General features: G+C 45.5%; 1 protein-coding gene across 2 annotated transcripts in view; it reads right to left on the reverse strand.

Moving 5' to 3' along the window:
• Window positions 1–17,824, reverse strand: part of LOC105487222 (MORC family CW-type zinc finger 2) — a 41,764-nt gene that overhangs the window by 11,773 nt on the left and 12,167 nt on the right. For both annotated transcript variants that reach the window (XM_011750599.3, XM_011750598.3), the window contains exons 4-12: window positions 11,498–11,566; window positions 10,869–10,959; window positions 7,545–7,653; window positions 3,395–3,554; window positions 3,174–3,285; window positions 2,719–2,844; window positions 2,044–2,123; window positions 1,260–1,342; window positions 932–1,017 (exon numbers count right to left, since the gene is read on the reverse strand). In XM_011750599.3, coding sequence (XP_011748901.1) covers window positions 932–1,017; window positions 1,260–1,342; window positions 2,044–2,123; window positions 2,719–2,844; window positions 3,174–3,285; window positions 3,395–3,554; window positions 7,545–7,653; window positions 10,869–10,959; window positions 11,498–11,566 — 916 coding nt within the window. The remainder of the gene's footprint in view (window positions 1–931; window positions 1,018–1,259; window positions 1,343–2,043; window positions 2,124–2,718; window positions 2,845–3,173; window positions 3,286–3,394; window positions 3,555–7,544; window positions 7,654–10,868; window positions 10,960–11,497; window positions 11,567–17,824) is intronic.

Genomic DNA, 17,824 nt, shown 5'->3' on the forward strand with positions numbered 1-17,824 from the left:
CTGGGCACCAACTCGAAGCATCTCTAATTAAAAACATGAATGTGACTTTTTGGCAACAGGGACGGGTATAAATATGAATGGGTTATTATGAAGCTGCTGCAAATCTGTGCAAAGACAATTATATGGTGGAATAAACAAGAGGTTATCGTCATACCTTCCCCCAAATTCCACTAGTATGACAGTAAATTATTATTATTTTAAAAGGTAAAAATTCACAAGAACAATAAGCATGTGCAAGAAGACACCATCATGTGATTACTGTCAACAAACTCTTGGAGCTGAAAAGCAGATGGATGAGAAGTGGACTGACTTGGAGAGAAGAAACCTGAAACCCATGCCTGCGCCAAGGAGGCCAACAAGAGGCAAAACTGTAAATCAAGCCACAGAGTCCAAAGTGGATCTAGACATGGAGGTGGGACAAGCAGATAACTTAATGATCCAGGACAAAGGATGGTTCTAAATGTAAAAGTATACAACACTCAATCTCCAGCATTATTCTACATATGTAACCACTGAGGAGAAAATGAGTATGACAAAATACATACGTAACATAAAAACTAGGGTAGTATCACCAGGTGGTAGAAGTATAAGGGAGTTTTAAAATGTTATTCCTTAAACATTTTATATTTTTCAAGTTTTATACAATGAGCATTTTATATATCCTTTAAATGAAAAGAAATCAAAAGGGAAAAAAAAGTAAGACAGTGCCAAAGGATGGTTTGGTGCTCGATCCGAGGCTGTCAGCCCTGCCCTGTCTTTATGACTCAAGAAAGGGCTGAGAGCTCAGATTAAGACCTCCCTCCTGCAGGGGGCATTTAACAAGCATTTGGCATTAAAACAAAGCAGTCCTGGTGACAGAATAGCAACCTATCAATAATCAGTCCAAAAGCTATGTCAGTTTAAAAGATCCAAGACCAGGCCTGGCACTCACCGCTGCTTGGCCTCCTTGATCCTCTTCTTGACATCAGCTTCTCTGCGCAGAGTGATGGCTGTGTTCTGGACCTGGCGCAACATCACCTGCACACACATTGGCAGCAGGTGAGAGGAGGAGGCACCCTGGGCCACAGCAGGGAATATTGAAACATGACATCTAAAACTTCTCAATTTATCTCAAAGATGTGGAAATTTACTTCTTTCTACAGAAAATGGCCCTCACTGGGGACAAACTCAAAAGCTGTGTTTTACTTGACCAGGCTCATGGGACATGGGCTCCTAATGCCAGAAACGCTGGAGAACAGCCACCTGGGCCAGGACCTTACCCTGGAGTCCCGCGTGAGGTCTCCCCCTAAGCGTACTTCTAACGTCCGAGCTTTGCTCTCCGCCTCCCGCGCCTTCTCTTCAGCTGAAACCCAGAAGAGAACATGGAAAGGAATGCAAAGCTTCAAAACTCTTGGTCATCCCTCCTGGATCCACAGTACTGGACAAGAAGTGTGTATACCACCAAGGAAAAGAAGAGGTGGGGGAGCTATGACTGATGAGCAATATGAGGGCAGCCTCTGTGCCTGGACTGCAGTTAGTTGCAGAAGGAAAATCTAGCATTCAAACCTATCATAGAGGCCCCAAGGAAACTTTACAAATGAACCAGAACAGGTTTTAAAAAAAAACACCTAAGGCAACCAGTTAAATGCTCAGCAAGAGCTGGAAGCTAAAGAAGTCTTCAGCCAGTCATTCGCCAACAAGCAGTCGAGAAACCCTGAGAAGCCCTGAACAGCGAGACAGCCCTTGAGATGTTTGCCCTGAAGTCAGGAAAAGCAATTTCACAAGTATTTGGGTCAGAGGACTGAGTGGGATAAGCCAAAGAGTTGACACTTTTAGGCCCTATAAATGGCTGAAGAAGAGAAAGTGGAGTCTAGAAAGAAGAAATGCTGAGGGAGTTGGCCTGTAGGGAAAGGGGCTGAAAAGGAACTGAACTATGCTTCAGGAGACCAGCCTTGTCCCCGAGCTGTGGACTCAGCCTTTTCCTTGAACCCCACTTTGCCGACAAGCAGCATACCCCAGATGCACCCCTCCCCCACCCCACTCCTGCACCCAGAGTGGCATTACCAATCCTTGCTACGTGCTCTGCTTTCTTCACCTCCTGCTCGGCACGGGTCTTGAAACGGCTTGACGTGTACTTGTACATCCTGATCAGTAGAAAAAGCAAGCTGAGAGCCCACGCAACAGTGGGGCAGGTGGCACACCCAAGCACAGGAAGCACCCTGTCTTCCTGCCTCCTCCTAAGCTATGCTGTCCTGGCCCCTCGCGATGAGACAAATCCAAGCTCAATTCAGCAAAAAGATGCAATTTCTTATTCCACTTGCCCTTAGCCTCCGGCTGTCTTTGATAAGCAACCTCACCATTCACCAGGGGTGTCATTCATCCCACAGCAGAAACAAACCTCGGGAATAAGCCAAGCCCACTGCTTTCCTATATAGTGCCTAAAGGCCCCTTGGCCCTGAAGCCGAGAGACTCAGACAGCTCACTGTGCCAGGCAGGGCACCCTCCCTGTCACAGAGGCACACACACTCAATGAGCTTAGCAAGCCACCTCCACAGCTGACCTGTCCCTCCCCTAGGACCCAGAACTGACCCCGTGACCAATCACAGGCAACTTAAAGCCCCAAACGTAGTCAGCACTGCCAGAGCCTCTCATACAGTATCCCTCCAACAATGCCCCAGAGGAACGCGGCCACATCCTCAACCCATGGGAGACAGCAGGCCAGGGTGCACTGGCCCCTACCTGGGCTTGTACAGGCAGCACGAGAGCCTCTTGGTCTGCACCTTGTGCCCATGGATGAAGATCCTCATCCGGGGATCAATATAGAGCACAGCGGCGTAGGCACGGAATGAGCGCCGCTCTGGCTTCCTGGAGAAGGCAAGAACAAAGAAGTGCTGTCACCTGCTCCACAACAGGGCTGACCAAGGGCACAACATCCTCTCTGCAGGCTCTCCACCTTTCCATGTTAGGTACTGACTTCTCTTGCTGCCCTGAACCGGTGCTCCCTTAGTGTGAGCACATCCCGCCCCTCTCACGTCCTCAGCACAGGTACCCCACAGGCAACTGACCTCGCCCTACATACTACCGTACCACAGAACACTGGGCAATGAATGTGCTCTCCCCTCTTTCCCTGAAGCTACCTCCTGAGAGCACAAACGCCAGTTCCAGGGCCTCCCTCCCTTCCCAGCCACACTCACGTGCCCTCTGGGGACGTCTCTGCCATCTGGATATCTCTTGGATTTGAGATTATGTCTAGTTCTGGCTCTCCATTATCCATGAGTTTGAGATTGAAGATGATCACCAATGTTCCTGAGAAACAGAAATCCTTTGTCCTGCCAGATCCCCCGGCCCACCCCTACACCACTTGTGATTCTGGAGCTCCCAGATTCTAGGGGCTACAGGCTCAAAGCCTACTTACCACTGTCCCCAGGAATCTTCATAAATTGGGTCATCACTTCCTCCTCAGTGCGGAAGGGAGAGTACTTGTAGATGAGTTCTGTCTCAATGGCAAATTTCTCTACATTGTCTGTGACAGGCTCCCGGGTCCGAGCATTCCAGGTGGGCAGTGGGACTATCACCTGTGGAGTAAACATGAGCAGGCACTTTAAGGGAAGCCCCAGAACAGCCTTCCTCCCACATGTGCATCTCTCTTGTGTCTCCCCATAGTAGCTCCACACTGCCCTGTAGGTGAGGCCCAAGCTCCACAGCCTGGCATCAGAGGCTCTGTGGGCTTCAGGGCCTCTGCCTCTTCCCAAGACTCAGCCACACAAGACTACTTCCTTTAGGATACGTTGGTTTATGTGCTTAGGGTCTCTGCATGAGAAGTTCCCTGCTTGGGATGTCTCTGGTCATTTTCTTAATTTGGTAAAAATTCTACTCTTACCACTAAGGAAAATATATTTGCAATTATCTAGTGAATCAGTAAATACACATAACATAACCTAAAACTCAGCAGTTCCACTCCTAAGTACATAACTTAGGAGAAACTTTTGTACATATGTACCAGTAAACATGTACAAAAATAACCCAGGCCGGGTGCAGTGGCTCATCCCTGTAATCCCAGCACTTTGGGAGGCCAAGGTGGGTGGACTGCCTGAGCTCAGGAGTTCGAGACCAGTTGGGGCAACACAGTGAATCCCCGTCTCTACTAAAATACAAAACATTAGCTGGGTGTGGCAGCATGCACCTGTAGCCCCAGCTACTCGGGAGGCTGAGACAGCAGAATTGCTTGAACCTGGGAGGCGGAGGTTGCAGTGAGCTGAGATCGCACCACTGCACTCCAGCCTGGGCAACAGAGCAAGACTCCATCTCAAAAATAGATAAATAAGTAAATAAAAATAACCCAAATATCCATTCTAGAGTGGCCAAATCAAACAGTACAATGGAATACTACATAGTGATACAAATGAACTGCTTTTAGCATCAACATGGATGAACATCATAAACACAGTGTTACATGAAATAGGATACAAAAAATACCTACAGTAAGAATCCATTTCTAAAAAATTCACAAATAGGCAAAACTAAACTATTATTTAAGAATGCATACAAGGGTGATAAACTATCGTGAAAACGAAAGAAATCATTATCACAAAAGTTACCTGAAGACAGTTCCTTCAGGGGCACAACAAGAAATGACTGATGAGGGCACACAGGACACTTCTAACATCAGTCTGTGATGGTGGCGACACAGGTGTTGGCTTTAAAATTGTCCTCTGAACTGCACAAATATTTCAATACTCTCTTCCATTTATGTGGAATTTAATTTTAATAATGTCTAAGTGATGTTTTAAAAAATCCTACTCTTTCTTCAAAAACCCAACCTCATATGCCACTTCCCCAGAGGCTCCTCCCTCCGTGGTTATGAGGCCGCAGACCTTGCAGAGCTCTGCAGAGCAAGCCAGGCTAGGCACCTCAGGGGTTCAAACCCTTTGGAAAAAGGGACTCTGTAACAAGTGCTGAGGTGATAAACCGTTAAGAGTCTGAGACATTTTGCCGGTTTTTTTTTTTTTTTGAGACGGATTCTTGCTCTTGTTGCCCAGGCTGGAGTGCAATGGCATGATCTCGCCTCACTACAACCTTCGCCTCCCGGGTTCAAGTGATTCTCCTGCTTCAGCCTCCCAAGTAGCTGGGACTAGGCGTACACTGCCATGCCCTGCTAATTTTTGTATTTTTAGTAGAGACGGGGTTTCACCATATTGGTCAGGCTGGTCTTGACTGCGTGATCTGCCCGCCTCGGCCTCCCAAAGTGCTGGGATTATAGGCGTCAGCCACCGCGCCCAGCCCATTTTGCTGGTTTCTAAGAAGCTTTGTGCTGCAAGTATTCAACCCAAGGGCTAGTCTGGACACATTCCTCCTCAGCTGAAAATGATCTTATTTTGAAATCTTGGCTGAGTTTGCACTAGAGTCCAGTCCAAAATAGCGACCTTCTAGCACCAAGTAAGGAAAAAAATCTCAACCTAGCCTCTCCACCAGGGGAACTGAGTTCCATTTGTGTTCTATAAACCTGTACCTCACTCTACGCCTCCCATTCTTCACAGCAGTCCCAGGTGACAATGGCATCACTTTAAACATTGGCGTTCACTCCCATGGGCACCCCATCCCTCCCCTCAGGAACACTTCTCCTTTAGTTTCAATGGTACCACTTGCCCAGTTTTCTTCCTACCTTTCTGGCTACCCCTTTGTCCCTTTGGCCCTCTTCTCCTCTCCCTGACCTTTAGATATTGGCATGCTCTGGGTCCCAGGTCCTCTTCTCACTCTATTCTCTCCATTAGGTGACCTCATTTGCTACCAAGAATCCTGAAGCCCCAAGACTTCACCCAAACGCCAGACCCAGACTTCACTTTGCATGTCCAGAAGAAACTTACTCTTCCCCTCCATACTTCCCCTCTTCATTCTTCCCAACTCCAGAGACCCCACTCCCCAACTGCCACAGCAGAACCTATGAGTCATCCATGACTCCTACCCTTCACTTTCGCCTTCTACTAATCAATCAATCATCAAATCTGTGGGTCCCACATCCTAAGGAGATGGAAACTCCATGTATTTCTCTCACCTCCCTTGGGCGAGTACCACCAAGCTACACAGAGCCTGGGCCTCTCAACTGGAACACTTCAACACTCACCCTAACCTTTCCAACCCAATCACCACACAATCGCCACATGGACCTTCTTAAAAGAATCTGATACTGGCATATCCTTGTTTAATAAAGCCCCACACATTCATCAAGGCCCTGAGGTCGAGCCTCACTTGGCCCTCTTTGATCTTCAAAGGCCACTACCTTTCTCCAGGTGGCCCTGCAGCCAACTCCCCTCCCACAGCCCTCAGGGCCTTAAGCAGGCTGCTTCTACTGACTTCTATACCCTCCTGTCACCATCCTCAGTCCTATATCAGGAAACATTCCTGAAAACCCCAACCCAGGCTGTATTTTCCTGTCCTACTTCTCCTAGAAGCCTGCTCTTTCCAGCTGCCACGCTTCTCTCAAGTATGCAGAATGAACTCACATACCACACCAAAAATGCAAACAAACCCACTGGCTTGCTATGTAATGATGGAAGGCCTACCATTCCCTACCTGAATAAGTTTGCTATGATTAAGGCTCAGATCTAAACAGAACCAGAACAAGTTTCATCACAGCTAATCAACACAGATGAATTAAATTTTAAGTTTGAATTAAACTACCTGCTTCTGTGGAAGTTGTGGATTTCTTTCTACAGAACCTCTTAGCCCCCTTCCTTCAAGCCCTGGCCTCCATGTCTTAAATAAGAAAGGAGATAAGAGCCCAGTCTGAGGCTGGCTAGACCACAGAGCTGCCCTGATCCCCGACAATGATGGGGCACAGACCTCACCAGAAACAGCTCTGTAGATATCTGAGCCACAAGGACAATCAGCCAAATATGTGTTTAGCTTACACAGTCAATTACCAAAATGATTTAAACTCAGAATATTCTGGATTCATTAGTCCTTCCTTCCAGCATAGCAATAATCACTGGGGCTGTGTAGCAGCTATTCCCAAGGTGAGACCCAGAGCATCAGCTCTATTTTCCTGTTTTCCATACACTCACCTGCTTTACTACCTGCCCAGGCTCTCTCTAGGTATCTGAGTCATAGTTTCTGACATAGAGTAACACATTTTCTCAAAAGGAAAATGAGCTCATAGCACATTCCACAAAATCACCATCAAATAGGAAAGACACACGATCAGGGAAGCCCAAAATACTTCCCCTGAAAAAACAATTCTCCACGGTAACACTCCCCCCAAGATGGAATTCAAGTGGCAGATCTAGAGGAGCTGCAAATCCAACTCTTAATTCCTGCCACTTGACAGTCTCATTATCAAAAACAGTTGTTCTCTGAAGTGCTCTGAGATTTTGCTTCCTCTCACATTAAAGTTATCTACCTTAACCCCTCAACCAATTCATCCAGCCAGCTAACTGAGTAACAGTTGGGGGAATGTGCTCCAATCCTGCAACCCCAAAGAGTCTAGCATTGCAAACAACCTATGAAAACTGCCTGCGGATACTCAGGAAATGGGGACTGGTGATTCAGACCATGAGGATGGGACCTACTTCATCAATGCCTTCTTCCTCATGAAAGGTGCGAGACAGGAAGAGGCAGGTCATGGTGTCTTCCTTCTTGGTGAACAGGATAAAATCCTTCCCAATGCGCATTGAGCCCCTGAAAAGGAAGCAGAAATACGTTATTCTCTCCTAAAGGCCTCCCCAGGTCCCAGGACTGTGCACTGAGTTCCATAGCCCTTATTCCCTCTCCATCCCCCAACACTCCTTGCTCTGCTTTTCCACAGGCCTGTAACTCCTTAGTCTTTACTTACAACTTTCTCAACCACACCATACAGGGTTCTCTCACCACCCTTCTAGGGCAGGCTCATGGCAGACCACGAGCCCCAGGTTAGTCTCACTCCCCGCTACAACACTAAAGAGTAACCCTGCTGTCTTTGAGCTCTGGGTTCATCCCAGCCACAACAGGTGCTGTGCCCTCTGACTGTACCACCATCAGACTTTAGTAGCTGGTACCCTCAACACGTCATCTTCCATGCTGACCACACCCAGTTCCCACCATGTCCTTCCTCAGCTGACACAAACTCCCCTCCATTCACGAAACAGCAGCAGCACTGTCAAGTGAAAAGCCCAGTGCCTATACTCACAAGCCTGAAAAAACGCCAGTATGAACCCAAGGCGCAGCTAATAAAATATAATTCTTGACCGCCAGGATTCAAGGATGCCTGTAATTAGCTCAGCTCATGTCCAATAACTAGAGCCATCTCCTGTCCCAGAATTGTTTTGCCACCTCAAGCTCATTATGACACAGGCAGCTCCCTGCTTTTGGATGCAACTGGTTTCTGGGAACTGTGCCTTGAGGCTGATTTCCAAAAGGCAAAAGTCTGAATGGAATCAACTGCTTCCTTCCTCTGTTTGGCCACGTTAAGCCAGCTAAGGGGCAGGCAGAGACAGGCCTTTCCAGGCAATGCAGGGCAGGGCAGAAGTGTGAAGCACCAGCACGGGGACTGCTCTCTGAACAATGGGGCTGTTCAGCTCCTTTCTTCCAGCAGCTTCTGGGGCTTTATGGCTATTATCTCATTAGTCTTCATAACACTCCAGGGAGATGATGGAGGTGGAAAGCCTCATTACTCTCTTCTGTGTACCAATACAAACCAGACTGGCATGCCAAGCACACAAATGAATGTCATGCCCCATTTCCCCACTCAGGAAAACTCCCAGGACACTATTCAAAGATACCCTGGGGGCTGCCAAGTCCTAGTTCTCCTCCTCCAGTACCCAAAGTGCTGGCAATGCTCCTTGCCCTGACAATTTCACACACCACCTCCTCCTCCTTCTCTAAAGCATATGGGGAGCAAGTAAGGCACGTTATCTTGCCTTCTGTCAAAGCATGCCCTTGCCCTAATTTGGCAAAAACTCTCACTTTGTGCCTCTATCTTCCTTCTGTCTTTGATTCTGACCTTAGCCTCTGAATAGCAAAAGGCCCAAACATCACTTCTCTACTGGCTTCCTTGCTTCTCGGCCCTATTCTCCCCACAAATCACCTTCTCCTAAAACTTAACTTCTGAACTGGTTTCAAGATGATTTGATTGTCTACTCTGAACACTAGATGGCTCCATCTCAATGGGACCTTCACAAAAGTCTTCCCCTGAAATATGCTAATAACACTCTCAACTTCTATATACTTTCCTTCCCAGTCTGCTAACCACTTTCAGAGTCACATTTCATTTGCTTCAGAACCTCACTCTGAAAGGACAATGTCAGAGATTAGAACCCCATTTTCTAGATAAAGAAACAGACATTCAGGAAGGTGAAATGGCTTGCCTGAGGCCATTAAGAAACAGACATTCAGAGAGGTGAAATGGCTTGCCTGAGGCCACAGAACTGACAGAACCAGGTAGGAGGAGGCTGACCTACAATCTAGATGAAAAGTCAGGGCCTCCCCTGATTCTAAGAGACCTCAGTTTTGGGGGATTTAGATCACCTGCATCAGAATCATATGATTACAGGTGATTCATTTCATCTGTGAAAAACAGATTCCTAGCCCCTACCCAGATCCAATGAATCAGGCCAGCAATCTGTCATGGAAACATCACAGGAGGAGAAATAAAGGCAGAAACCAGGCTCTCACAGCAACAATAGCATGTAATTATTAACCTACTTGGCATGCATTATCATCTCAATTTACAAAGGAGGAAGCTGAAGCTTAGAGACGTAGTAGCTGAAGTGAGATTTGAACCTTAGTTTGTCATTTAAGTGAAATGCACAGCAGCTCCATTTTGCAGTCAGAAAGACCTGGTTTCTACCCTAGCGCTCTACACATAGGCATTTTTATGTCTTTGGGAAAGTAACTTCACCCCTATAAACCTCAATTTCTTCATCTGAAAATGAGAATAATAGTACCTACAACCTCATAGGGCTATCATGAGGATTAAATGAGATCATTCGTGTGCCTGGCACATGATAAGGATCTGTTATTACCATTTGGTTCCTGCCCTGAAAGAAAAATCACAAAGTCCAGGTACCAGGTCCTGCTTTCTTCGGATGTACTCTCTTTCTTCTCCATACACCCAAAGCACACTGCACATAAGGCCCAAATGATGCTGCTGACTGATCAAACCATCACCCTCCCTCAAACACAACACATTTCCACAGCAAGACTGGAAACGTGACTCACAATTCCATTTGCACAAACTCCAATTCCACTAAATCTTATTCCATCCAAAGGTATGTACAGCTGGAAGTGAGCATTTCAGAAATAGAAACCTTTCTCTTGGGGCTTCACTCAAAACCAGAACAACACATTCCAAACACTAACCAAGTGGGAACCAAGGCTAAGAAAAAGTCCCATGGGATTTGAGGACATTAGGTAGGACCCTGCTATACGGGCCTTGCAGTACATTTAGCATCCTCTGGGACCGAGGGCTCACATCTCTCTTCCTTACCCTGGATCCCCAGTGCCTGGCACAAAGCATGACATGTAGCAGGTGCTCAGGGAACACAGCTGCACAGTAAGGCAACCCCTTCATCATCTCAGATACATCCCAACACCACAAGAGAATCACTCACATCCTTGACTACATGGTAAAAATAAGAATTTTCAACAGGACAGGTGCAGTTCTAGAGCACAGTGCCAAGAGAAACGTACAGCCTCTCCTGCCCTGTTTTTGGATGTTCATACTTTTCAATCTATGGAGCAAACTCACCTGGGAACAGCTGGTAAGCTACTCCAAAAACCACACTTTCTGACTTTCTTCCAGTTCCAGAATTACAGTCAAAAGACGGACAAGGAGAAGGAAAGTTTTTATCTAAGAGAAGCAGGACAGCACTGCTGGATTTTGTTTGAGCCCTGTGACAAGCTTCTAATATACCTACGATTTTAACCCATTCCCGTACTGCCCAATCTGAGTGGACTCAGGTGTTCGCTTGGCCGACTTTCCAAACTGGATCACACTGGCAGCATCACCTGAAAGGGCAGACACAAGAGAAAGTGAAAAGTTTGCATTTCTTTCCCGGGGTCCTCAAAGTCAAAGGTCTGAGCCTTGTTAAATCCAAGCAGGGTGTGTGTCTACTAAAAACCTCTCTCCAAGGAAATTCACTACCATGAAGCAAATGGAGGCACAGCTTTGCCTGGCCTGTCGATACCTCCATCACTGTGACCTATGTTCTATTCCCAGAATGTGGTAAGACAGCTAGGGGAGGCCTCCGTAGTTCCAGCTCGAGAATGTTGTGCAAGCTGATAAATACAACGCCAAGAGACAGGTAGTCTGATTGACTTAAGATTGCCTTTCAGATCCTATCTTCCATGTTAAGACAAGACCTGGCAAATACATTAATAGAATTAAGCCTGAGATGTTGCAACAGACTTCTTACTCCCCAGGTAGATCTTCTAGACATAACATTGCAGGCAACAGAAAAACAAGTTCACATAATAAGTATTTTGTAAAAATGGTTACATCGCCACCCCTCCACCCCCCACACAAAACAACAATCTCATCACTTACTTGGATCCATTCCTGCTCCATCATCCAAAAAGCAAAGCATAAATCCTCCTCGAAGGTCCTCTCGTCTTTCTGTAAAAGAAGCAGCTGCCATTACTGGGCCATTACCCACGAGAGGGTAGCAACATGCCTATGATCAGAAGGCAGATCAATGTGAAGCTTGGTCCAAAAAGGTCAGGTCAAGCCTAAGCTTCTACACTAGTGTGAATTAAACTTCAGGGTCCTTAAGGTTGCAAATTCCCATCCAAGGTTCTCCAATGCTTTCTAGTTCATGACAAAGCTTGGGAGAATCTATGAAGGCAGGAATATCTGGTCTAGCATCTAATCACACCTGCCACCACTGAATATGCACATACCTCATACATATCTCAATCATCCTATCCTTCTGCTGGCTCCACCTGGATTACTATCACTTCTGCCCTATGCCATAGACCCCAAGCACTAAAGTACTCCAACTACTATACCCCGTACCTTATCAATACTGCTCAAACTCAACAGGATGCCTCCTTTGTGAATTAAGTCTGGGGTAGCCTTCAAAGTGATGAAACCAGACATGGTATGGGCACAGCAGTGGAAGCTGCTATCTAAAAGATGAAATACTGTGTCTATACATGACCATCCCCAGGTTGACTGGCATTCTGGGCTATCTGCATTTACTGTCATATCCCCTGCTAGCTATGGTCCTTGAAAGGGCTCCCAACCCAATAGTGAGAAGGCGCATGGTGCAGTGGGAGGTGCCTGGTTCCTAGCTGGACCTGCCTGATGGGAAGAGGGAATGGTCCTTTGACAGTAAGATGCACAGCAGCTGTGGCGGGGTTTCCTGGCCAACAGAAAAGGAACACAATAAACTATGGTTGCCATTCCAGGGAAAAGAACCTCTTCTCTGAGCAGTTGTCTTCTGCAGCAGCAAGTGGTAACTGAAAGTGGCCTGGGTCCAAGCATGTCATGGTCAATGGAGAAGCGATTCCCAAATATGGAAACAGGCTATACTAGTTTCCAAGGTGCCTTTTGTCCCAATGATGAGGACTAGGTGAGCAAAAGAGAAACCAGCCTTGGAATCAAGGAAGTTGGCAGACATGAAGAAGAGAAGGATGTGACGCAGAGGTATAGGCAGGAGACCCACACAAGCCAAGCAAGTCAACTTCCCATATAGATGCTGTTCAGTCTACTGACTGGCACGGGGACAAAGGTAGCATTTCTAAGAGGAAAGAGGTCTGTGTAAGGTACTATAGGGGTAAGCCCAAGGCTGCTCTGGAGCCTGGTCCCTGATGATTTTTTAATCTCCCCCAAGCTTCAGTTCACCAATTTTGTACAACTATCTAAGCTGAGAAATCTGTTTTAAATGCTCTTTGTCCTTTCTTCAGGCTAAAAATTCAAGTGAGTAGGGACGGTCCCCTGTTAAACAGACTATTAACGTAAATTAAAATGCTAAAATGCCTTTTTTTTTTTTTTTTTTTTTTTGAGATGGAGTCTTACTCTGTCACCCAGGCTGGAGTGCAATGGCATGATCTCAACTCACTGCAACCTCTGCCTCCCAGGTTCAAGCGAGTCTCTTGCCTCAGCCTCCAGAGTAGCTTCAGCAAGGCTATAAACCACAGAGATTTTCAAGTACCACTCAGTGTTCAGGAAGCTGAACATTAATCACAAGTGCTTCTTGAAAGTACAAGGGTGAGGATCTTCCTGGAGGTACTATTGGTTAGATAAAATTTATCCTGGTGGCAGTGCCTCTAATCAGAGTTTGGAGAATCCAAATGAGATGTGGCAATCAAGAACAAGTACACTAAAAGTCCAAAAAGCTTCAAAATTTCCATCTGGAAGACACCAAGTGTCATATGGAGACTCAAACTGGGTCAGATACAGAGAATGGTAAAAGCAGCATTCTAAACCTAGCCAAGAGCTATTTGCGGTACACTACAGTCATAAAATGTGCATGAAGACTCTGCTTTGGGATCTAGAAATTGATTCAAGCGAAGCACCTCTGAAAAGTTCCAAGGACTACTGGCATTCTTTGGACACTGCCTAAGAAGTTACTTTCTAGGCCCTTGTGTTAGGACAGAACTCTCAGGCTGCTTTAGCACACAATCATCACTTAACAGTGGGGCTGGCATCCTTTTCTGGCTCAAGGACTTCATTTCAAAGCTTTTTTGTGTAGTTTAAAGGGTTAAGAGATGACACTAGGGGGATCCTCCTGGCTACATAGTATAACTGACAGCCTGTAAATGGCTAGTAGTGTCTAGGTCCATGGTCACATGCAATACTGCCTCAGGAACAAGACTAAGACAGCATTGACTTCTTCAACTGTAAACAGACAGTGTGGTCTCTTCACCTTGTTCTAATGCTTACGCCAATCACTTGTTTATTTAATGACTACTTAAGTGATCAGCTCTTCTGTGCCTGGTTATGATGAGGACATGGGCAGTGAATAATACAGATGGGATCACTGTCTTCACAGAGCTTACAGTCTAATGGATTCTACTGCCTGCAGCAGATAAGCTAGGAAGTAAAGGAGAGGAGGGTTTAAGCTGAAGGAAGCTGAGAAAAGTATTGGCTAGAGCAAAATGTAGTATGGCTAAGAATTATCCAAAGAGCTTGTGAAAATACAGATTCTGGGCTCCCCTTGGAGAGTCTAGGTAGGTCTGAGGTGGGGCATTTGCATTTCTAACAAGTTCCAAGACGATATTGACAACGTCCGTGGGTGGACCACCCTTTGAGAAGCACTAAACTAGAGCAAGCAAGAACTTGAAGGCTTCCTTGCTCAAAACTATCTCCTCATATATTCCACCATAGAGAAAGATTCCTATCACCTGATATTTAATCAGTCAACTAAGTGATATCTGAAGCCTCCAAAGATAAAGGAGGGGGAATTCTGGATGAAGAAGAGTCTAAACAGCTGGAGGTTGTATGTTCCCTGCCTCCCATCACACATCTTGAAAGCAAGACAGAGAAGGCAAAGCCGAACTGCCTGCTTTGCAGTTGTGCTTCATATCCTGGGAACAGCTCTGTAAGACTGTCAGAGCCAATCTGAAAGTCTGTACATCTCCCAACATGGCCAAGTCTGGCTTCTCCAAGCCAGACATTCCTCATCTAACTCCCCCTGGGAAGAATAAAGAAAGAAAGCAGGAAAAGACAAGAGATGTCAAATGGAGCTATACATCCAAAAGTCAAAGGTGATAAAATAATGGTGTCCCTAGGAGAGGCTGTAATAAAATGACATCCAAGTTTTTCGTCATACTCTGCAATCTGTTTGAGCAGTATTAATTGCAGTTTCATTTGCTCCAATTTTCCATGTGTTAATCATTGCCCTGGCATCACAAAAAGGATCTTTCTTCCAAGAAGGTGGCACTACCTACCCCAGAAGGTCAAGAAAGTCAACAAAAACAGTCTGCTTATGACAGGCATATTATGGTCTATAATAATAATAATCCAACTAATAATAATATGCTTTGGGTAAATGAACACCTCTACACTTTGAGAGGCTGGCTCCTTTTTTGCCCTTTTTAGGTTTAAAAACAGTCCTTAAAATGTGACTTTGTGGTAACTTCAAACTACATCTGATGTTTGGGAAGATTTCCAAGTCCAGTTATCAATTTAGTTTCAGAAGTGGAGATAAGAAAATACTTTCCCCCGTGAACTACCAACAAGAACTTTATAGTATTAAGATTATTACTGGCCACGCGCATTGGCTCAGCCTGTAAGTCCAGCACTTTGTGGGGGGCCGAGGCAGTTGGATTACTTGAGCTCAGGAGTTTGAGACCAGCCGGGGCAACATGGTGAAAAAATATGTATATAAAAATTAACCAGGCATGGTGGTGTGCGCCTGTAGTTCCAGCTGCTCGGGAGGCTGAAGTAGGAGGATCACTTGAGCCCGAGAGGCAGAGGTTGCAGTGAGCCTAGATAGCACACTGCATTCCAGCCTGGGTAAAAAAAAAAAAAAAAGATTCCACTGATGATTTATTTCTCCTGTTGAATGTATTAATAAGGCCCTGTCGTAGAAAAGTGTAGGGTTAAAGATCCCTCAGCCAAGAATCCCAGTCTCCTGGTACTTGAAGTAAATCAAGTCTTTTTCCAAAATGCTATGGTGCTTAGTGCTTCTATCACACCATTTAATCCTTAACTGTCTTGACTGTTCCCTCAAGATCTAGTTATTGTTCTCCAATTATCTGTAGTACACTAATTGTCTCTCCAATTAAAGACTAAGTTCTTAAAGCAAAGACCCCCATCTCATCCTCCCTGGACTTTTCCCAAAGCATAACAGGAGTTGTACTGAGCACACAATAAAGACACTGGGTCCTTTTCATTTAAATTGAGATCCAACTTCATTCTGAGTGTCAGGAACTAAATTTCCTTACTGAAATTCACCCACCAAGTGTAGTAGGAGAGAGCAGAGATGATCTTTTTTTAAAAAACGTCTTCCAAGAAGACTTGACTGTTATGATTTGTACCTTCAGCATCACTTGAAGAAGAGGCCCATTCTCTGCTTTATCATCTGTGCATTGATTAAATGAGCCCTATTTTTCCAGCGGTAGCTGTTGCCACTCCTGAGAAAGCACACTCAGATGTAAGATACAAGCTTTAGCTTGGAAAGGCACCTCCATCTGGCCTGAGCACTTTTTAAATTTTTTTTATTTTTTTATTTTATTTTATTTTTTTTGAGATGGAGCTTCGCTCTTGTTGCCCAGGCTGGAGTGCAATGGTGCAATCATGGCAACTTCCACCTCCTGGGTTTAAGTGATTCTCCTGCCTCAGCCTCCCAAGTAGCTGGGATTACAGGCATGTACCATTATGCCTGGCTAATTCTGTATTTTTGGTAGAGATGGGGTTTTCCCCATGTTGGTCAGGCTGGTCTCAAACTCCCGACCTCAGGTGTTCTGCCCACCTCCGCTTCCCAAACTGCTGGGATTACAGGCGTTGAGCCACCACGCCCAGCCCTGGCCTGAGCATTTAGTAATCATCTTCTAACATTCTTTACCTATGTGCCCCTATTTCCTGTTACTTTCTTCTAGAAAGAAAAGAAGCCTTATTTTCACCACTTTGGCGGAGCATTTTGAACAAAAGGCTTTCAGAATTGAAGCAGTACGGCTGACTTTTAGCTGCTCTGAGGATTTTCTTTGCTCCAAAGTATAGCAGACATGAGAAATTCATCAAATCTGGAGCAGATTCTTCATAATTATATGACATTAGTGGTTCTGAGAATTACTACTTAGTTGTGTGCTTGTTCCCATTCATCAAAAGGGTCCATGAGAGGGGTTATTTCATTCCCATATAAACATACACACTTTTCAGAACCTAGTCCATGCTACTCAAAATATCACCTCACACATTTCAGAGGATTTCAAAAAAGTCTGTCAGAAAAAAAACACATCATACAAGTCAAACTGTATTTAAAAGCTGTCTTCCGGCCAGGTGTGGGTGGCTCACGCCTGTAATCCCAGCACTTTGGGAGGCCGAGGCGGGCAGATCACCTGAGGTCAGGAGTTTGAGACCAGCCTGGCCAACATGGTGAAACCCTGTCTCTACTAAAAATATAAAAAATTAGCTGGGCGTGGCGGTGGGTGCCTGTAATCCCAGCTACTTGGGAGGCTGACACCAGAGAATCGCTTGAACCTGGGAGAAGGAAGTTGCAGTGAGCCAAGATGTGCCACCACACTCTAGCCTGGGCGACTGGGTAAGACTCCCTCTCAAAAAAAAAAAAAAAAAAAAAAAAAAAATCTGTCTTCCTCCATTCTGCTTTCAAATTTTTAGTATTCAAATGAGTAAAAAAGGTGCCAGTACAAATACCAGGCAGAAAGCAAACTATTAAAATTAATTAGTTAATTAATTAATTAAAAGGCCAATGACTGTTGCACTTACTCTAGGAAAAGGAGAAGATCTTACTACAAAACAGCAGAGCCAAATAAGCAAAATGAAATAGGATGCTGACAGGTGTAAATTCCAAGCCAAGCAGCCTTCCTTCCTGACACCTCTGAGAACAACTCAGCAAACCTCAGAGCCAATCCAGTTACTGGTATTTGCTGCAACTGATACCAGCAATTCTCCAAGTTGAGACGAGTGCTCACCAAGAGTTCAAAACAAAGTGGCCTCCAACAAGATCTCTCCTTGGCTGCCGGTACCACAAACCTCATTCACCTATTAACTCCCACCAGTAAAATAACTTAGTCATTTCACTCTCTACTGTTCTACTCCATCACTTCCATAACTCTACCGGTAGCTATTTGCACAGATTTGGATACCTTGTGTTAGTTTCTCGAAACTAGTATTCTTGGTTTCTATGCCTGACCAGAGCTGACCATACCTGACTACGGCTGCCCCTTTTCTACCTATGACCTGGAA

The sequence above is a fragment of the Macaca nemestrina genome, chromosome 15 (assembly GCF_043159975.1).
Source record: "Macaca nemestrina isolate mMacNem1 chromosome 15, mMacNem.hap1, whole genome shotgun sequence".
Taxonomy (NCBI): Eukaryota; Metazoa; Chordata; class Mammalia; order Primates; family Cercopithecidae; genus Macaca; species Macaca nemestrina.